Source organism: Artemia franciscana, chromosome 20, assembly GCF_032884065.1.
Source record: "Artemia franciscana chromosome 20, ASM3288406v1, whole genome shotgun sequence".
In the NCBI taxonomy this organism is placed as follows: Eukaryota; Metazoa; Arthropoda; class Branchiopoda; order Anostraca; family Artemiidae; genus Artemia; species Artemia franciscana.
This window is the reverse complement of record NC_088882.1, coordinates 32274841-32298085: the sequence shown is the minus strand read 5'-3', so window position 1 is coordinate 32298085 and position 23245 is coordinate 32274841. Positions and strand designations below refer to the sequence as shown.

Here is a 23245-nt window from a genome sequence, read left to right as displayed (position 1 = left end):
CATTCATCTAGGCATTCATGCATGGCTATGGCTTGCTCCTCTCCAAGGCTGTTTGCTGTTATAGGAATTCCCAGCAGCTTTTCTTTTTTCATTATATTAAATCACAATATCTGTTTGCTCACAATGTTTACTTTTTAAAACACTTATTAAAAGTTTACCATCCCAATGGACAACCATGAGCTCTTTTTCAGGAATGTTTACTTTATCAAAATGTTTTTTTTTATAATATTGTTCTTTGAACATTTTCCTTCTGTAATGTAATTTAGTTTTAGAAACTTTAAAGGTTTAGTGCTTCTTAAATAGCTATTAAAATTCTTGTGGTATTTTTTTTTGAATATCTTACATCAATGCAACAAAATGGACAATTTCATGTTAAAATGTCTTTAACATCCCTTGCAAATGAAACTTTCATCCTTTTTCTCTCAGATGGTCCTGGGACATTATAGCTTCTTCAGGGACATTCACTTCCTCCAAGATCCCAATTTCCTGGTAGATGCTGTCCTCTTCAGTCTCTTTTTCTCCTCCTTTAAGCTTGTCTTCATTGTCTGTTCATTTTGCAAGTTCCTTTTGTTCCTTGATTTCTTCAGGTTGAAACAATTTGAAATCTATTCCTGTCACTGAACCTGGGTAGTCCTTCTTCCTCTGTTTCATGAGAAACGTCTTATCTTCTTCTGATTTCGTCAGAGCCAGGGAATCTTGTTGAGCAGTATCAAAGAGATCATCCAACGTTTCAATGAACTGTTTAAGTTTGTTCTTAACCATTTTCAATGTTTTCTTCTGGTCTTTTTGAAGTGTCCTCCACTTGGCGTGAAGTTTTTCCAGCTTAGTAATTGCATTTTGTTCCTGTTCAATGGGAATTTAGGCTTTCTCCCAAAAATGAACAGTTTTGATATGGCAAGTTTTGCTGATTCTCTTATAGCTAATTTCACATCATCTAAATAATAAATTTTTCTGCCTCGAGAAATTCTACAAGCTATTAGCGAAAAAAATCATCGATGGTGTGAGTATATTAAAATAAGAAGCACTGAGTCATGGATAAGATATAAAAGAGCAAGAAATAGAGCAACTAGGCTTCTTCGGTCAAATCGTGAGGCACTTGAGTCTTCTATCATTGCATCAGCTCAAAGTTGCCTAAAAAGGCTTTGGAAATATATAAGAAAAAAACCAGACTTCACAGTCCCCATCCTCAACTTCATTCACTGACCCTGAAAAACAGACAAATATAGACGATGATAATGAAAAAGCCGAACATTTTAATAAGCCTTCCTCATCTGTTTTTACACGACCTCACAGTGAAACTCCTATTGATCCTAATTTTTTTTATCAATTTCACAATAGATTTTGATGATTCCGACTTTGATGATCAACAAGTTTTTGAGGTCTTGAAGCATCTTGACACAAATAAATCACCGGACATTCATGAATTTTCAAACCATATGATTCGAGAGCTTGCAACAGTACTCACTGAACCACTGACATATATGTATAATTTGTGTCTGGGGTCTGGTACTTGCCCTATGGCAAGAAAAAAAAGCAATAATTAAACCCCTGTATAAAAGTGGCACAAAAACACAATTTAAAAACTATAGACCAATATCAAACACTTCAATTTTTTCCAGAGTTATGGAAAAACTAATTGTCAAGAGAATATAAAATTATTTCGAATCAAATCTTCTTTGGCATCCATCTCAACACGGTTTCCGCAAAAAACGTTCATGTAATACACAGCTTTTGGAAGTAATTACTGACTTCCATAGGATGGCAGATGAAGGTCTCAGGTTTGATTGCATTTATATAGATTTTTCTAAGGCGTTTGATAAAATTTCCATTCCGCTTTTACTTCAAAAGTGTGAGGTATATCACCTTGGTGCCAGAACGTTGTATTGGATTGGTGATTATCTAACAGGCAGGACGCAGAAAGTGATTGTAGGTGATGCTTTGTCCTCTGCTGAGAAAGTTTTAAGTGGTGTTCCACAAGGTAGTTGCCTTGGTCCAGTACTTTTCTGCCTTTTCATTAATGACTTGCCTCTTGTTGTCCACCATTCCACAATTAAAATGTTCGCAGATGATGTAAAGCTCTACTGCTTCTTGACAAATTCAGATGAAGCTTCGTTGCTTCAAAAAGACTTGGATGCAGTGCACAATTGGTGTAATGCTAACTCCATGTTTGTCAACGAAAATAAGTGTAGGGTCGTCCATTACTTTGGCAAAGTAGAACAAAGTTACCAATACCATCTTGCTGGGCATTCAATCTTACCTGTTGAATATGTCCGTGACCTTGGTGTTCATTTTGATTCTAGTCTTAGGTTTGACAGGCTGTCTCTGAAGTAACTCGTAAGGCAAACTGTCAGCTATTATGTCTTGGACGGAATTTCCGTAAGTTTAATCTCCGTTCATTCATTGCCATTTATAAATCAACAGTTCGACCTATACTCGAATGCAATTCGTCAGTAATGTATCCATTGAATAAAAAAGACAGAGCAAGGGTTGAAAAAAACAGCAATGAGCAACTAAGCTTGTACCTTATTTGAAACATTTGCCGTATGAAAATAGACTGCACAGGCTAGGACTGCCAGGTCTTCAATTCCGAAGGGATAGGGCAGACATTATTAACACATTCCGTATAATCAAAGGCATTGATAATATAAGTACATCACAGTTCTTCACATTTATTGACACTAGCAGGACCCGTTATCACCCACATAAATTGTACCCTTCACTTTCAAAAAGGAAAATAGGCCAACATTCATTTTACAGCAGGGTGTGGAAGCCATGGAATGACCTTCCACCTAAAACATTTCTAACAGATGACATAAACAGATTCAAAGCAAAACTAGTAGAAACAAATTTTCAATGTAAATCATTTTCAAATAATTTATGGTATTATTTGTCAGTGTTTGTTGTAGTCGTTATTTTCATTGATTTGTATGTGTGTATTATGATGTCAGTATTGTCATAACTTCTATTTATTATGTTTATTGCGACAAGCTTGAAAGCTTACTGTATTTGGTATTAATAAATAAATAAATAAAGGTAAAACCCAGAAAACTCGACAATGTGAAGGTAGTTTATAACTGGTGATCTGGTGAATGGGATAGTCCACAAGAAATATTTTATCCTTGGACTAGCTTTGTGCACCTGATGTGCATGCCATATATTAAAAAAAGAAGACAGATTATGCAAAAACCCATAAAATTCTTATAATACTCCCAAACTGGCTCCTAATTGTACCAGATAACATTATTGGGGCTATGTAACTCTGAATCAAAATAGCAATAATTATGTATAGAATATACATTTTCAAGAACAACATTGGCTTTCTTTTGAGATATTAAGCGGGTATTTACTGTTCTAGAGTTATGGCTCTATATGCCAGCTTTTTGGCCAAAAATTTGAATATTCTAAAACTTAGAGCGACAAACAGCACAGATTAACATTGTTTTAATCAAGCTCAAATTTCGGCAATCTCAATATCTGGAAAAGTGAATCATTTTGCTGGGTTAAGACTAACAAAATTCTAACATTGTTTTTTTTGCAGTCACCCTACTAGCCACTTTCCAAGATAGCAAAAAGTTCCCTATCTAGAATTTTACCCAGAAAAATTATACTGAACACATTTTGACTGCATTTCTACTATACTTTAACCCAGAAAAATTATACTGAACATATTTTGACTGCATTTCTACTATATTTAACCCCCCCCCTTGCCCTTAATGTGCATATGTATAGCCCAAATTATATATTTCTTATACATTTTGCTATGCATTGCTCTTGATTCAACTCATGCACTCACACATTTTATCAACTATAACAAATTCAAGAAATAGAAACACACATGGGAAATATATAATTTGGACTATATATTAACCCATTAGAAGGGGAGAGGGTAATATAGTAGAATTTTATTCAAAATGTACTAACTAAAAATATTCTCTATATTAAAAGATCTGTTTTCTTAGCACGTTTCCTTCCCAACAGCCCCAATTCTAGGCTTTTCCCTAAGAAAACCATCATTTTCACTTCCATTGTGATTTGCATTTTTAAATGATTTAAAATAATATTTTCGTCCACGATTCCTCTGAAATCAATTTTGTATCTAAGGTCAAGAAAGCACCAAACCTATTCTAAGAAGGAAAAGATGATAAATCACAAGATGATAAACAACAAAGGAATATATTATCAGGACTATACCCAGACCCATCTAGGTTGGGGAGTGCATTATCAGTAAACAACCATAAAATTTTGAAAAAAAGTTTTAAATAAGGAATCTAATGTTTTTGTAATGTTTCCTTCAGAAGAGCTACTATACTCCAATTTTACTAAGTAGGCTTAGGGTGAACACACCCTTTCTCAGCTAGGCAGAAGGTGAACACACCACTGGATGTAACATTTTGTGCTCTTTTCAAGTAATCCAAATTTATTCCTTTGTAAATTCTGTTTGGGTCGTAAAAGGGACAATTAAAGTAAAACCTTGTCCTTTATAAGAAAATGGCTATCAGAAGCTCTGAAAACTGCTTTAAAACAATCATAAAATTGTTAATTATCTTATTCCTATAAATATGTTGCTTAACTCCCCCTCTCAGCCTCCTTGATGATTAAATATTTGGTCCAGTTGGTTTATTCAAACTATATTTTTCAATTACATTATTACATTATTATTATATGCATCAATTTATATTATTATATCAATTACACTATTCTAAAAAAACAGTTTATTGTAGGATGTATATTTATCTGTCAGGAGGGGGGAGGGTTAAGTGAAGCTTTGCACTTTTATCCATATGAATAAAAATGAATTTATATCTTTGCATCATTAATGAATTACTACACTGTTTGTCTGATTGCTAAGAAACTTTAAGAAGTTATTTAAGACTAACTTATAGCTTAAAACTTTAAGACTATGCTCTTGGAAATAATTTAGGTATAAATTTTTTCCACCCCTTCCCAAGGCTCTCTTAATTTTTCAAATACTTTCGTCCTAACTGACGTTTAAAACTCCTGAACACAGATGCTTGGAATATACGACATTAATGTGGTAACGTAGAAATTATGACTTCTATACTTTTTGGGCGACATTCAGTTCAGTTCAGTTTATTAACATCAAAATAAATGGACAACAATAACTTTCTACCCCCTACAAGGCTCCATGGCCTGCTATATAGGGGTTAAAACAAAAATAAATACCGAATAAAGAGTCTCTTCTTTAAAAGAAAAACTAAAAAAAAGAAATCCAATTAAATAATTTTGTGTTATTTTTACTTACCACTTCGTCCTCGAAATTCAAATCCAAGTCCACACCATCTCCCACCATCACAAAATCACAACAATTAAAATTAAATAAATAAACGTGCTCAAGCCTAGCATCTAGGGATGCTGCCCTACCCTCATTATTCATCATATTATTAAACATATAACAATATTAATTCAAACCAATTCAAACATAATTTTTTTTAGATAACAAAATAATATGTTGATGTAATTGGATGGCATCATCAAGAAGTACATCATAGAAGATAATGTAGTCAGATGCCATAATTTGCTTCATGTGTCAAGCAAGAAGAAGAACAAAACAATTACTTTATGAATCATAAATAGACTGATATAATCTAACACAAAAAACAAAGTATATCTAATTCAATGAAGTTTTTAAATAAAATCCCTTTCCAATTCTTTGCATGTTATCAAAATAAATTAGTTAGTTAATTTTTAATGAATGTAGGGTAGTCTACAACTATTCAGTCTGGGATTAACTCTACTGTGGAAATCATGTTGTTCGAACTTTTTGCTGATTTCTTTTTCAAATTCTTATAAATTTTGAAACATAATTGTTATATACACAAAAGGGAAAATTCTCTTGAGAGTTTTTTTTTCTGTGGTGAGGATTTTCTTTGAATTCCATTTATTTTGAGATTGAACAGCACACAACAGGAAAGCTGGTTATTTATATGATTAAATTTTATGGTTGTTTCATTACTTTATGTATGTTTAGCATTTAGTGTTATATTTTTGTATGTTTTTAGTATTTAAGGTGTATTTACAGTGTTTTTTTTTTTGGGGGGGGGGCTTACAAAAAACTTTATAGAACACATCAAAAGTTTGTTTAAATACGTTTTTGTTACTCTTTTACAAGTTGGACATTTTTTTTTGGGGGGGGGGCAGTCATTTTCTACTGTCATTTATCTGTCAAACAATAAGGAACATAATGCCACATTAATGGTCTTTTTAAGGACTCAAAACAAAATCTGTGAAGAAGCCAATTAATATATTTTGAAAGACACAATGAGAGGTGTATTCACATCATATCATCCTAAGCAAAAGAAAAAAAAACTTCTAAACTACCTAGAGTAGTTTTTTTTTATTCCTTTTTCCATACCTTTTCCAAAAATAATTTTCATTACCATTACAATAGTAGCCTATATCAGCCTCCCGTCTAATGATGTCAAAGTGCCTTGAGCCTTGTATGTGTGCTCAATTCTTATTTGTAAGGGTTTAGTGATTTGTAAATTTATTTCTTAAATTTTGTAAAATTGCCTTCAAACAGCTTAAAATCCTACTGAAATAATAGGAATTGGATTTTCAGAGACTAGAACCTATGAAAAAGTGACTTCAAAATTAAGGTAAAATGTTTTTTTTTATCCAATGTAACCTAAATCAACTTCTTTACCTAGAACTTTCCAAGACAGTTTTTTTTCATACCAACTGTGGTTAGAGCATGTTCTGCAGATTAAGGATAACAGATGGCCAAAGACGGTCTTTTTCTCCAAGTGTCTAGGGCTAAACAAAAATCAGATCATCCTTGGCTGGGGTAGGAGGATATTGTAAGGGAAGATTTAAGGGAAATGGGAACTTCCTGGGATGGTATGAAGAGGGAGACTTCGAGTAGATTGATACGGAGGAGGAGTGCATGCAGCTATTTTGGCTGCAGTTGACTTTTCTACTTAAATATCTTGAAATTATGGCTGATAATTTTCAACCAAATAGTTTTCAGCCATTAATCTGCCAAATTAAAAATTAGATTTGTCTTTGTTTCCCATTTTTTTTTGGTTCTCGATTTTTTCATATGTTATGTATAGTGAGTGTTGTTTCAGAAACTGGTTACAATTATCTTCAACCCCTGGTGTTCAGTTACTTACATTATCTGTCTTACTTGTTTTTACTCATTAAATGGACATGTGATCTTTTCAAAAACAGAATTAAGTACCGTTGGTTCTCCTTAAACATCAGATGTACAGTATGTTAGGGTTTGGGTTAGAATACAGCCATGCCCTGGATTTTGATTCATCAACCAAGAACATGTACTGACAATATATATATTTTTCCCCGTTACTTAACTTATAAGTCTTGTCTCTTGGTTATATACAGTTGAGGGGTGATGGCTATTACCTCTAGCAATGGCTTTCACTCATTTATGGACAAATTGTTATTATTATTATTTATCTTTTTTATACGCTTTGCAGTCTTGTAGTTGTAGCTCAAGGACTTGATGACATAGTTTCAAAAAGGTTGAATTTGTCGACCCTTTTCATAAGCCTTATTTTGATGGGGGGACCCCAACCTATAAATTCTTTTTCCATGTACAGGTTTCCTTGTTCCATAGGTGCAAGTTTAGAAGAACTAAAATAGAAAATTTATTCAGTCTGTTTTTTGGGCCCTCTGATACCTTTTCTCTTCGTCCCTAAAGTTCTGGTTCCCTTGACAGGAACTTATATTTTTTTAGCCCATTTTTAGGGAGCCTATATCCCCAACCAAAAATAAATTTCTGAATTAGGGTGTCCTTTGACCCATGATTTATCATCATCGTCTATCATCTTGAAGACTTTAGCAATTTACTACCATCCTCTCCTGTTCTGTCACTTTCTCTATCTGTTATGATGAGTTGTTCCAATAGCAAGTTGTCACATAGTGCCCCATCCCCATGGCAGGATGTCCAGCAATTGAATTTGATTTTAGTAATTGAAATTGGCAGATTTGCTGTTGGAACTGACTTTTACAGGGTTGAATTTTACTTTGTTTAAGTTTTGTTGTGTTGAGTTTTATTAGAGCTATATTAAAGTCAATGTGAGTTTTCCTCTGTTAAGTTTGGCATAGTTTGAGTTTTCTAAGTAGGATTTTACAAAATCAAGACAGTTGTATTGAAATATTCTAGTGCAATAAGGAAAGAGATATTGATAAATGTTGATATTTATAATCAGACTTGGTATTTCTTTTTTATGTAGCCTCAACAATGGAAAATCATGAAATCACTCGTCGGCAATCTATTTTGGATATATTTGAAGATTTCTATCCAAATCATATGAAACAAGATGAAGACGAAGAGAAAGAGGTTGTACCAGAACCAGTTTGCAATAATTGTACTTTATTTATTGGCGATTTGATTCAACTTCCAGTGTCTAAAATTCAGAAGAATGCTGTGGTGTTTCTTGGTCGTCCTGTTTCTGAAGTCCATGTTTTCGGTTTTGTCATAAGGTCTGCAGCATATGGAGACTGCTGCATATATTATGGTAAAAAGTGGCTTAATTTTTTTTTTATTGCATAAAAATTCTTGCCATCGTGTATTTAGGTTTAACTCTGAAGGGGAGAAAATTTGTCTATGGTAAGGATAAAAAAGATGTAAAAAGTGCTTTTCTAGCCCCCCCCCCCATTAAAAAAATTTCTGTTGATCTTTTGACCAATTTTGGGAGGCCAGTCTACAACAGCTATACTGTATTTATTGAGGATTTGATTTTACTTCCAGTATCTAGAACTTAGAAAAGTGCTACAATGTAGAAAAATGCAACAGTACTATTCCTGAAGTTCATGTTCTTGGTTTGATGATAAGGCCTATAGCACATGAAGGCTGCTGTATATATTACGGTAAAAAGTATCGTATTTGTTTTTGTTTTTTTTTCCCTTCCTTTCAGGGATACAAATTCGAGGATAAAGGGGAGGGATTCTCACTTCCGTTTAAGCTTCAAGATACATGAAAACTGGTTTCTAGACCCCTATTTCTTTATTTTCTGGAGGTCTAAGGATAAATTTAGGAAGCCTGTCTGCAATAATCGTACTGTTTTTATTGAGGATCTAAATTCGAAAGAATGCTGTAGTGTTTCTTTGTATTCCTGTTTATGAAGTCCATGTGATTGGCTTTATCATAAGGTCCCCATCACATGGAGGCTACTGTATATATTAGGGTAAAAAGTCTTAGTTTTTTTTTTCTTAGTGAACCAAGTCCTGACCCGGTAAAATTCTGAGAAAAAGCTAGCTAAGCCCTGGCTCATTTAAAAGCGTTCTAAGTCCAGGCTGCAGAATTTTAGTGATACCTTGCAAAAAAAAGTTTAGTCGTTACTTAGTGAAAAAAATGGGTGAAGTATAAGGTGGAGATAGATCCTAATTTAGAGCGGAAACGAGTGAAGCTGTGGTTCTGATTCGTTTTAAAAGCAAACTGAACTCTATTACAAAGACGAGTGAAGTCCAGACTTGGTGTAGAAACAAGTCAAGTCCTGATTTGATGCAAAAGACCAGGTGAAAAATCGCCCTAATTTCTGCCTCGGTGAAAAAAATGAACTAAACCATGGCCTGGTACAAAAAACGAGGGAATTTCTGTTGCAGAAATGACTCAAGTTTTGTCCCAGTGCAAAAATGAGCTACATCCATATTTGGTCCAAAACGAGCGAAGTACTCGACATAAAATAAAAAAAAAGTCCAAGCTGTAGAATTACAATGACACTCTGTGAAAACAAGTTAGGTCAAGTTAGGTCATTGCAAAAGCGAGCTAAATCACGACTGTGTAAAAATTAGCCAAGCTTTATTATAAATTGTCGGGGACGAAAATCTTTAATACTTCATTCAAAAAACATGGCTCAGCCATTTCAACCTTTACTGTACTGTAGCCCTAGGAAGTAGGGTCGAACCATGTTTTTTTGTAGATTGTTTTTTGATATACGGTTAGTCAACTGGGCAACTAAGACCATTCTTAGACAATCCCTCTGAAAAAAATAATAATAATCTTCCTCAGCCTTTCGAAACGCCCACGTTTGAGAAACATGCTTGAACTCCATCATTACCGTAATTACCAATGTTCCAACCCCGAAACGAGCGATATCTATTCTGTGTAGAATTAATTTCCTATATATTCTGTAAATATGAAATAAATTCTGCTCTTTTTAGGGTTTAATGGTGCTCTTTACTTTCATACGATAATACTTTCTCTGTAGGTATTAAATTTTAAAAGCGGGTGGACTTCTCCACGAGTGGGGGAATTTTCAGGGGTGGAATTTAGTGTAATTTCTGGAGCAGAAAGGCTGAAAAGTTTGAGAAGGGTTCTATTGCAATATCCAAGGTTGAAAATCCCTGATCAGAGGTTTAGAACCCACTTTCTTGTATGCCCCTCCTTTCAGCCCCCTTAGTAAGTGAAAACTAAACAACGTATTGAGAAAAAAAATTAATCAAGAAAAAATTAATGAAAGTGAAGAGCAAAGTTGAAACTTCCAACCAACAAAATTATTATGTCGCAGATTATGCAATACACATGTAAAGAAAAACTAGGCGAACAATTTGGGTTTCGTAATTACCCAAATTACAACATTCTTGCTTTGCAGACTTGTTTTACCATTCTTCCAAATTTCTACTTTCTGCTATTTTTCTACTTTCCGCAAAGTTTCTGCTATTCTATTTTTTACATCTTTGCTGCTTCTACCATCTTTGCTATTAATACTATCCAGGTATATGAAAGTATCCACTTGATGGATTTTCTTGCTACATAACATTACCTCCGCACCCTCATTCATTTCTGGCGTAAGCGATTTAATCTTCTCAAACTGCAAGAATACAATCCTCGTATTTATCACTATTTACGTTAACGGACTTATTTTATATCAAACGGTTCGGGGTAACGAACTGTAGTAAGGAGCGACCCGACTCAATAGTAACCCGAACTCTAAAAAACGGAGTTTTGATACCAATAGTTACATCAAAAGAATCGCATTTTCATGCTGATTTTAAATATGTAAGTTTCGTCAAGTTTAGTCAAATGCATCAAAAGTTACGAGCCTGAGAAAATGTGTCTTATTTTAGAAAATAGGGGGAAACATCCTCTAAAAGTCATAGAATATTAACGAAAACCGTCAGATTCAGCGTATCAGAGAACCCTACTGTAGAAGTTTCAAGCTTTTATCAACAAAGACGGGGAATTTTGTATTTTTTGCCAGAAGACAAATCACGGATGAGCATTTATTTATTTATTTTTTAATTTTTTTTTCCAGGGGTGATCTTATCGACCCAGCTGTCCTAGATTGTCGCGAGAGGGCTCATTCTGACGGAAATTGAAAGTTCTAGTGCCCTTTTTAAGTGACCAAAAAATTGGAGGGCACCTAGTCCCCATCCCACGCACTTTTTTCCCCCAAGTCACCAGATCAAAATTTTGAGATAGCCATTCTGTTCAGCTTAGTCGAAAACCTAATAAATATGTCTTTGGGGATGACTTATCCCCCCAGTCACTGGGAGAGGGGCTGCAAGTTATAAACTTTGACCATTGTTTACATATAGCAATTATTAATTATGAAGTTTACAGACGTTTTCAGGGGAACGCATTGGGGTGGGGGTGGGTCGCGGGGAGGAGGTTACGTGGGAGGATCTTTCCATGGAGGAATTTTTCACGAGGGAAGAGAATTTCCATGAAGGGGGCACATGATTTTCTAGCATTATTAAAAAAAAACAATGAGAAAACAAATAATTTTTTTTTCAACTGGAAGTAATGAGCAGCATCAAAACTTAAAACGAACATAAAATATTACGTATATAATGGGGTTCGTCTCCTCCACAATGCCTTGCTCTTTACGCTAAGGTATTTTTAGTAATCTCAACTATTTATTAAGGCCTTTGTGATGCAGGGGTCATTCATAATGATTTGGGACAAAATTCAAACTTTAGTGTAAAGAACGAGGTATTGAAGAGGGGCTGAACCCCCTCATATACGTTATAAAAATACCCAAATATAGAAATTGGTTACGTAAGTTAATTCGTAAGGTACGTATGTTTATTATTAACAAAAACGTTCGTAAAATAAATCTAGTTCCATTTTTAAGCAACCAAAAATTGGAGGGTAACTAGGCCTCCTCGCCCACCCTTTTTTAATCAAAATCTTCCGATCAAAACTATGGGAAAGCCATTTAGCCAAAAACAAAATGATATGTAAATTTCGTTTTAATTATTCATATGCGGTGAGCCAAAGTCAAAACATACATTTATTAAAAAATGTTCAGAAATCAAATATAAAAAAGCAAGTTTTTCTAAACTGTAAGTAAGAAGCGACATTAAAACTTAAAACGAACAGAAATTATTCTGTATTTAAAGGGGTTGACCCCTCCACAACGCCTCGCTCTTTACGCTAAAGTTTTTTATTTTTTTAAAAAGTAGAGCTGAGAGAAATAGTCAAACTTTAGCGTAAAGAGCCAGGCGTTGAGGAGGGGTCAACCCCTTTTATATACGAAGTAATTTCTGTTCGTTTTAAGTTTTAATGTCGCTACTTACTTGCAGTTTGAAAAACTTGCTTTTTATTTAATCCCATACAAAGGTAAGACCTTTACTAAAGGTCTCATATCGTGTGAATCAAACGCTTGGTCATAATCCATAAAACTGAGTACTAAAGAGGCCTTATGATTCAGGTACTTCTTAATTACTAATGTCAGTGAAAATTAGGTTGATGCGTCCTCTCCCCTTCCTAAAACCACACTGTTCTATTCTTATTTCTTCACAAAATACCTTATGTTTTCTCTAAAATCGTATATACTGTATCTCTTAATCTAATAAGCGTCATTATACTAGGCAATTTGCTATTTACAGAAATTAAGCTAATGCCTATGTCATTTTAACACTCAATTGTATCACCTTTCTTAAAGTGGAGTTTTATTCAAGTCTCCCTAACGTCACTAGGTACTTCCCCCTTTTCAAAATCATAGGTATAATCTTCAATAACTAATTTCTAACCTCGTAGCCACGATATTTCAAAAATTTATTTATTACTCTTTAGCACTCGAGGCCTTATTTTTTAATCCTTTTAATATTGTTTCTAACTCCTCACGAAATTTTCCTTTCACTACCAAGTCGTCGATTTTTTTTATTCTTTTCTATAATATAGTCAAAGCGTTCTCAAAATGATCTGCCCATCTTTCTTTAAAGCTTTTCTTATCATTACTCAAAGACCCGTGCTGTTCGAAATTCTGAAAACATTTTTTTTTCACAAGAAATAATAATGACTACAAATGTGTCTTTTTAAAATACTGAAACAAAATTGAAAGTCAGTAACTATAAATATATATATATAAATATATATATATATATATATATATATATATATATATATATATATATATATATATATATATATATATATATATATATATATATATATATATTAGAAGACATTGTTTGTATATTTTCTTCTAAAAATTAGTTAGTATTAAATTTCGCTATTGTTTTTTATATTACTACAAATAAAAATCATTGTTTGGAGTTCACCAAGGTACCCAAACCTAATACAGATTATTTTGATGGACTTTGCTCTAAGGTACACGTCAAAGGCTATGAGCGACCAGGCTATTAAATGGAAGGGTAAAAATCTCATAGATATAGGTCTTGCAGAAGATTTGACTGCATATCAACTAATAGGCTGTAGGGAAAATTTGATTCGACCCCTCTTTTTAGGGTTGTAATTAGAACTTATAAATAACAATTCAATAGAGAAAATCCTTTCTTTTGATATTGAAATACACACAAAAACACGCAAACAAAATTCTCGGTAACATACACAGGGGCCGTCTCTAGCAGATCAAAGAAAGTTATTCATTAGCAAAAAAATATTTTTTTTTTAAAGAAAATAAACTATGTATTTTGAGAAAATTGCTACTACTGTCTTTCAGGTTCTATTTGGTAATGTACATAAATAGGTTCAAAAGTACAAAACGAACAAACAGGAGTGACAAAACACTTCAGTGTGCTAGACCTTTTAGAACAAGGTACGTTGTAATTCATCATCATCATCATCATTTTATTTATAACGCATCACAAAAAAAAGCTGGGCAGAAAGCCCAGAAAAATACAGAGTAAAAATCAAGAAAAAACAAAAAAGAGACAAGAGAAATAAAAACACATTTTGATAACTACAAACAAGGGACAAACAGAAACGATCGAAGATGGAAAGACGTCTAGCATTCGGTGGAGAAATCACAAATGCGACTCTCAATAACCCCAGTTGTGTTTACCAATTGATACTTTCTTTGCAGAAAAGATTTACTTGTCCAAGTTGGAAGTTCCATTAAACACCTTGCAAATTTAAAGTATAGGAGATGAACTTGCCTTCTCTTGCCACAATTAATGAAAGACCAAAGGGGATTAAGGGCAAGTAAGTGAGGAACTCCTTGGCTATTATATAAGTGAGAACGGTGAACTCTACTTATATACGAAACGTTTGAAGCCAGGGAGGCATACGTAGACCAGATCTTACTGGCATAATTTATAATTGCCAGGTTTACAGTTTCTTTCAGGTTTGTTCCAATAGGCATCCCCAGGTAAGTAAGGCTGCTAGCAATATGAACCTCAGAGCCGGATATGTTTATTAAGTTTCTATTTCCTTTATAGTTTAATGTTAGAACAACTGCTTTATTAGTATTTAAGCTCAAACCAATGTATTCGTACTCTTCTTGGAGAAACTCAAAGGTTGAAGAGGATCCTTGAAATGTGCAGGAAAGGTTTAGTTGGTCATCCGCAAAGGTAACTAACGAAAGATCAACAAGATCAACTCCTTTGAAGGTAAATGTACAGTTCAATCTGTCGTGAACACCAGTATCACAATTATTAAACAAAACTGGAGAAGTCAGAGCTCCTTGGCATACACCTTTTAGAATCGGAAATAGTTGATGAACATCTTTAATTCCAGACTTCACATTTCTGTACAAGTATCTTAAACAAGTAATTACCACAGCATCAGTACCTTATAAACGGGCCTTAAGCAAAACCTGCGAAAGTATACACGAGTCAAAAGCTCTTGCAACATCGAGTGCACATAAGACCTAGAAATCACCTCTTTCTTCAATATCCTTCAGCAAATTTATAAGCAGAAAGAGAGCATGCTCTCTACCTAAGCCTCGCTGGTACCCAAACTGACGAGGAGGGGCAGAACAATTTTCTTCAATATCTCTTATCAAAAGAGACTCAAAGAGCTTGAAAGTAGTGCATGAGACGGTAACAGAGCGATAAGAACTGCATAGAGAAGCATATTTTTTTTGCTCTTTTTAAGGATGGGAGTTATTTGTCAGATGTAACATTGCAAAGGGACTACACCACAAACAAGGATCATCTGAAACAGTAGTACTAAATGTTCTTCGATTAAAGAACCTGCAAGTTGTAGGTGCCTTGCTGAAATAGAATCAACACCAGAGGAAGATTTTTTGTTTAATTTCGGAAGTAAAGAGTGAACGGCACTTGACGACACAACCAGGAAAGTTTTCGTCTTATTTGAAAGGAAAGGTCAAGCTGTTTTTCAAAAAACTCCTCTATGTTTTGTTGGGTGCACAGAGCTCCCTCGCGAAATATTCAAACCACTTTTTTTCAGGTACACTAGCACTCTGGGCTTTTACAGGCTTAGAGAAAAGGCTTTTATCTTATTTAGCAAATGTATAAAAATTGCACGTCATCTAAATGTTGGAATTAAATTTTTCATTAAGTCTGGCTTTATAATCGGGCTTTATAAAGGTCTGTAGGATTAGATACCAATTTGGAAATCGTTATTCTTTGAGAATGGTGAAAATGAGTTGAAAATTTGTGCTCATCTTCGAAAAATACCCAATGAACATGGGTCACTTGCGTGTTTTTTTGTTTTTTATTTTTTTAACTTTAAAAATGAAAACAATAACATGATAAAAGGCGACATTTATGTTATGTTCTCTCAAATTCAATTATTTTTTGAAAATGAAACCATCGATAGGCTGCCTTTCTTTTTACGATTCCTTATTCTCGGATTCTGAAAAAAACTAGAAACAAGGTAATTTTGCAACGCCATGGAGATTTAGATTTTGATATGTTGTCAAACTCTTTTCTGAACAAAGTGGTGCAAAAATAATTTATCAATTCTTTCCGGGTTCGACCATTTTTTTACGTATTTTTCTCCTACTATAAGATTTTTTTTTTTGACCATCCATGTGGGGCCAAGCAGAAACTAAGAAATACCCAAACGGAGTGAAAAAAGACCATAAGAAAGGATTTAAAGGAAGCTAGAACTTCCCGTGTGGAAGTAAAGAGTGAAGCCTTGAATAAATTGCTTTGGAGGAAGAGCATGTACTGATGTGTTGAGCCTAGGCACCTTGGTGCTATAATGACTTAATGGTAATAGTAGTAATACCACTATGCTAGTTAAAGTAAACCAATTTTATTGGGATTTATATCCTTCTAGAGTGGTATTTTCGACATTGAAAAATATGAAAAGTTTAAGAGGTTTGGAAAAAATTTCTATTAACAGCTAATGTAAGTTACAAGGTAAACTACTTATTAAGTTTACCATTATACTGATAAAATAAATCAGCTTCATTTAGGTTAAGATTCCGTCCATTCTTTAATATGTACTCCAGAGTTTTTTTTTTTTTTTAGTTCTGAACATTGTAAAGGGTTTCGGAGGAATTGAGAAAATTATAGTTTTGATAGTGCTGTCACACCTATCAAAAAAATGAAACTTTAGTCAAAATAAATTAATTTGTTTACTGCAGTACTCTTTAAATTCATTCCAATAGTGGTGTCTTATAACATTAAGTGCTGCTAAATTGGTCCCTATTTTTGGTTTCAAATCTAATGTTTGTATTCTTTATGAGGGGGAAAGGTGGGGATGGGAGAGATGGCTATAGAAAAAAACTGCATGCCATTCTTAAAACAGCATATAGTTTATTTTTACTTGAAGAAGGTTTACTAGTTCTGTAAATTGAAACTTCTTAATTTTGGCCACCTCAAACTTATGTGGTATCCTTTATCAATCCAGCTATCAGATCAAGCACTTACAGCAATATACTGTTTTTATTGTTGATAGTATTTCTGGACTATTAATAATATTGATTGTTTATAATATTCATTATCATATAACTTTATTATTAAATATAATTATTGTTTTTCAATAGAGTAAGGAAATGTAAACTAATCTTTATTTACAGTTGATGACGGGACCAGTTGTGTCCAGTGCAAATTTTATCCAGATGAATCATCTCTAGTTGGGTGCTGTGATTTTGAATTGGTGAGTAAGTATCTTTTTGATATATATATAAGAGATAATCGATAAGAGAAAAATCAATTTCACAAAGAACAAAGAAAAACAACACCATCTAGTATTACCCAACTAAGTCTAATCACACAAACCTAAATATTCTTTTTTTGTTGGTTTATTTATTGTATGAAAAATCATTTTTGTTTTTTGTTTCTTGTTTCTTTTTTGTTTCTTTTGTTTCATTTTTTTTGTTTCTTTTATGAAAAAATCAGTATAAACGGATAATATATATAATATAAGAGATAATATATAAGAGATATATATAAGAGATAATCGATAAAAGAAAAATCAATTTCACAAAGAACAAAAAAAAACAACACCATCTACTATTACTCAACTTAGTCCTAAGTCTAATCACACAAACCTAAATATTCTTTTTTTGTTGGTTTATTTATTGTATGAAAAATCATTTTTGTTTTTTGTTTTTGTTTCTTGTTTCTTTTTTGTTTCTTTTGTTTCGTTTTTTCTTTGTTTCTTTTATGAAAAAATCAGTATAAACGGCTTATTGGGCATAGCGAAAAGTATAAAAGGAACACTAATAAACAAGGCTTTGTGGTGCACCAGTAAGAATAAAACCAGGTGCACCAATGGTGCACCAGTAAGTATAAAAGGAACACTAATAAACAAGACTTTGTGGTGCACCAGTAAGAATAAAACCAGGTGCACCAATGGTGCACCAGTAAGATATTTTGCTTTATTTTTTTTATTATAATTGAAATTCTTATTTGCAGTGTCAGTGGTACAAATATTTTAGTGCAGGCTGTTTGTTTTCTTTCTTTTCTTTGCATGTATAAATAAATAGATGGATAAGTGTATTTTAAAGCCAAATATACAGCCATGAACACAGTACAATAACATAAACGAAACACACAAATAACATAAACTTTGATCAGCGATCATCATAAAACGCTTAAATGAAACACTGCATTAACCTAATGCTAGTACTTAATACTTGAAAAAAGGGTCATTGAAAAGAACGCTTAACACTCGGAAAAGGACATAAATAAAACATTATATTTACTTTATACTGAGATTTTTTTTATTTATTTATTTATTTATTTTTTTTATTTAACAAAATTTCCAGATACCTTGCTACTCTACAAACAAACTGAGGCGATGTACTATTTGAGACACCTGGAAGTATCAACTTATTTCCAAATATCACTTCCCTTATCGTAGAGAGCCCCTGGCACCGGCTTAAGCAATGCTCCTCTTTAACTCTGCAAAGCGGGCAAGTATATCTGTCTTCATGTATAATGGGGTTATTCATGACAAGCTATGTCTTAACGGCAAAACAGCGAAAACTTCCGGTAACCCTGTCTTAAGGGCAAACATTTATTTTTACCTTAATTTAACGATACAAACTACGGCAACCCTCTCTTAAAAAGAAAAATTCTAACATAAAAGAAGGCAAAATCTTGTGTTAACCGTGTCATAACGGCAGCTTTAACGGCAAAAAATTGCGCCAATCGTGTCTGAACGGCAAAAGTCGTATCTTAATGGCAAAAGTTTGGGAGCTGTAAATATCTAATTGGCAATTTTATTGCCATTGCAAATTGTATGGCAATTATAAATATCGTATTGGCAATTGGGTTAGTCATGATTTTGTAAGCTTTTCAAAACACTGTTCATCTCTTGAACTTTAAAACAACTAAAACTGAACAAAACTAAAACAAAACAAAACATTAAAGCTAAAATAAGTCTACTTAAAAACTAAAACAAGACAAAGCCGAAATTTCTATTAAAGTCACGTGTATGACAACTTGAATTTAGTGCTAAAAACCACCAGCCTGAAATAATTTGCACTAGTGGACTGGATTTGCTTTCCAAGTTGAGCTATTTCTTGTCTTCTTGAATTGCAGTCTTTCCAATTGTCGCGAGCATCAGAAAGAAAATCTTAGTCGATTTTGCTAGCTTGCTTGTCAATAATATAACACAATAACTGATACTAGGGGCATTAAAAAACGCTAAGGACGGGAGGTAAAAAGAAACCAAAAATACAATATAAAAGAAGAGATATCGTTCATATTAAAAAAAAGAAATGAAAAGCTATCTCTTTCTTTGACTTGACTCTTTGAAAGAAACTCTTTAATGTAAATTTTATTATCTAACTTCATTATTATTTACTTGCAATCTCATTTATTTTTTTTTTATTTTTTTTTTATCTGTTTACTATTGTTTATGATTTTCTTATTTAATAGAAAGATGGTGCTGTACCTGAAGGGCAGCTTGTGCACATTCAGGGAAGAATCCATATAATCAAGGGATGTGTAGTGGTTATCATCAAAGAAATGGGTAAGTTTGTCGCCAGTTATAAAATTGATAAATCAGTAAATCTGTAAACCGAATAAATTGGTAACTTTATCGAGTTTTCGCCACTGGCTGAACTTTCAATTAGCTACCCACCTATTTTATAAAGAAAAATTTTAAAAAAGGAAAATTTTGAAAAATAAAATAAAACTTAGTAAAAAAAAGTTGTCTTCGACAATTAAAAAAACAGTAGTCTACCTAACTGGAACAAGCCATTGACTATCAGGCTTATAAAAAAAAATGTACAACCTTCAAAAAACCATAAAATTTCAACCTATCAAAACAAAAAATTTAAGTTTATTATGCCAAAACTCACCAGCAATCTGATTATTCTATTTCTTTTTTTCAAACAGTTCGTGGTAACGAACTGTAGTAAGGAGCGACCCGGCTCAACAGTAAACGAAACTCTAAAAAACGGAATTTTGATGCTGAAATATACATCAAAAGAATCGGATTTTCATGCTGATTTTAAATATATAAGTTTCATCAACTTTAGTCTTTGTCATCAAAAGTTACGAGCCTGAGAAAATTTGCTTTATTTTGGAAAATAGGGGGAAACATCCCGTAAAAGTCATAGAATCTTAACGAAAATCAAACCATCACATTCGGCGTATCAGAGAACCCTATAGCAAAAATTTCAAGCTCCTATCTACAAAAATGTGGAATTTCGTATTTTTTGACTGAAGACAAATCACGGGTGCTTGTTTATTTATTTATCTTTTTTTTCCAGTGGTCATCGTATTGACCAAGTGGTCCTAGAATGTCGCAAGAGGGCTCATTCCAACGGAAATGAAAAGTTCTAGTGCCCTTTTTAAGTGACCAAAAAATTGGAGGGCACCTAGGCCCCCTCCCACGCTCATTTTTTCTCCATTTTCTCATTTTTTTCTCATTTTTTCAAATTTTGAGATAGCCATTTTGTTCCACATAGTCTAAAACCATAATAACTATGTCTTTGGGAACAACTTACTCCCCCACAGTCCCTGGGGGAGGGGCTGCAAGTTACAAACTTTGACCAGTGTTTACATATAATAATCGTTATTGGGAAGTGTAGAGACGTTTTCAGGGGGATTTTTTTGGTTTTAGGGGTGGGGCTGAGAAGAGGGGGCTATATGGGTAAATCTTTCCTTGGAGAAATAAGTCATGGGGGAAGAGAAATTCAATGAAAAGGGCGCAGGATTTTCTAAAACTACTATAAAAAAAACAATGAAAAAATAAACATGAAAAAGTTTTTTCAGTTAAGGAGAAAGTAAGGAGTAGCATTAAAGCTTAAAACGAACAGAGATTATTACGCATATAAGGGGCTCTAAATATACTTTAGCGTAAAGAGCGAGGTATTTAGGAGGAGATAAATACCTCGCTTTTTATGCTAAAGTATTTTTTAGTAATTTCAACTATTTACTCTAGGGCCTTTCTGATTCAGGGGTCATTCTTAAAGAATTGAGACAAAACTTACGATTTAGTGTAAAGAGCGAGGCATTAACAAGGGTACAAACCCCCTTATATACATAATAAAAATATAAAAGTTTGTTACGTAAGTTGATTCTTAAGTTACGTATATTTTTTACTAATAGAAACATTAGTTAAAAATTAAAAGTTATAGTTGCCTTTTTATGTAACCGAAAAATTGGAGGGCAACTAGGCCTCCTTCCCCACCGCTTATTCTCAAAATCGTCTGATTAAAACTAAGAGAAAGCCATTTAGCCAAAAAAGGAATTAATATGCAAATTTCATTTTAATAATCTGTTATCTGATTCAATACAAAAAATTCAATAAGATTGGACAAGTCCTATGGTGGAGAGCCAAAATCAAACATGCATTAATTCAAAAACGTTCAGAAATTAAATGAAAAAAATTATTTTTTTTTTAACTGTAAGTAAGGAGCGACATTAAAACTTTAAACGAACAGAAATTACTCCGTATATGAAATGGGTTGTCCCCTCTTCAACGCCTCGCTCTTTACGCTAAAGCTTTTAATTGTTTTAAAAAGTAGAGTTGTGGCAAAGAGTCAAACTTTAGCTTAAAGAGCGAGACGTTGAAGAGGGGACAACCCATTTCATCTACGGAGTAATTTCTGTTCGTTTTAAGTTTTAATGTCGCTCCTTACTTACAGTTAAAAGAAACTAGTTTTTTTTCATTTAATTAGACGAAGAGCTCTGTCGATGGTTCTATTAAAACTGGGCTTATCTTTAATTCTGACTGAGTTATAAATTGTTCCAAAAGGGCGTAAAAAGAGCGTTAGTCCCTTATCTTCTAAGTAACGAGCAATTTTGACATTTGACATTTTCAGGGAATTCCGATCGTAAAGCTAACTAAGAATCAGTCTTTAAGGTCTAAAGTTCCGTACATTTTATTTTTTAAATATATTTTTTAAATATATATTTAATTAATATATATATTTTAAATTATTTTTTAAATAATTACATTTTTAAGGTTTAAGTTACCCACAAGAAAGATTTATGAATTGTGTGTTTTTGCTTTCATTTTACTCTCTTGCAAAATTAGAAAAAGTGGACTTAGGCCCTTTTTCCAAAAAGTTTCGAGAATATTACTAGGGAGGGGTCTCCTAGATTAACTTTCGGGGAAAAGGTTTAATAATAAAGTCAGCAAGCAAAATTATCTGTATTTTTAACTTTTTTTTGCTATTAAGCAAAAAGTAAAATGAAAGTTAATTCAACTACTAAAAAGCCAAAAACAGATTTTTTCCTGGATTTAGGAAGATTGTATTTTTGTTATCCATTCACAGGATGCAACAAACAAAAGAATAGAGAGAAAACGGGTATAATATTTAAACAAAGCAGTGGACGAAAAAAAAACACACAACAAACTTTAAATATATAAAATATATAATATATATTAAAATATATAAATATATAATATTTAATTATATATATTTTAAATATATATAAATTCCGAATATTTTGGCCCCACGTCCGAAAGTCCTTATCAGCGGAAAAGCACAAGATATAATTTAAAAATAAAAACAAAAGCACAAACAAAAACAAAAGCAAAAACAAATTGATAACTTTCAAACATCATTGAACCTGTCACTGCGAATGGTACAAATACACAATACAGAATGGCATACAGATTATCTCTGGTACAGCTAAATTATATTCCCATGTATTCACTATAATATTTAACATCGTCATAATATTCCGTATCAAATTTCGCCCTTTAGTCGACCAAATTGAGACAATGTCTATATCAATCTGTGTTGCGTATCCTTGCTATATATATAGAAAGAAAGATTATCTCTCTGTAGATTGAGGGGCATAAACGATACGCCCGAGTGGAGAAAACTATGAATTGAACTTCTTTTTGGATGTGTCGGCTGTTTTAAGGTCCAGTTGTGTATCAAAGGAAAGTTATTTTTTAGCAGTCAAAAATAATTTCTTAGAAATTTTTTTTTCTGGATGCACATAATGTAATTTGATTAAATTCAATGTTACCTGAAAGTTTCATTTTAATACCCCTAGGTGCTCCTGAGGTATTGCAGATACTACTGCTACTAGTACTAATAACTCACCACAGCACCAAGCCTCCTGAGGTCAACATAGCTACGGATGCTCCTCCATCCTAATCTATTCAAAGCCTTCCTCTTTACACCTTCCCAGGGTGTCCATCTTTCTTTGCAAGATCCTTTCACTCCAACCGCGG

General features: G+C 33.1%; 1 protein-coding gene across 7 annotated transcripts in view; it reads left to right on the top strand.

The window, feature by feature from the left end:
- LOC136040125 (uncharacterized) overlaps positions 1 to 23245 on the top strand; it is a 72374-nt gene that overhangs the window by 5785 nt on the left and 43344 nt on the right. For 6 of the 7 annotated variants that reach the window (XM_065724230.1, XM_065724231.1, XM_065724229.1 and 3 more), the window contains exons 2-4: positions 8217 to 8501; positions 17169 to 17248; positions 19480 to 19573. In XM_065724230.1, coding sequence (XP_065580302.1) covers positions 8225 to 8501; positions 17169 to 17248; positions 19480 to 19573 — 451 coding nt within the window. In that variant the 5' untranslated portion in view covers positions 8217 to 8224. Of the gene's footprint in view, positions 1 to 8216; positions 8502 to 17168; positions 17253 to 19479; positions 19574 to 23245 lie in introns of all 7 variants that reach the window. The other variant, XM_065724232.1, reaches the window with a different exon arrangement.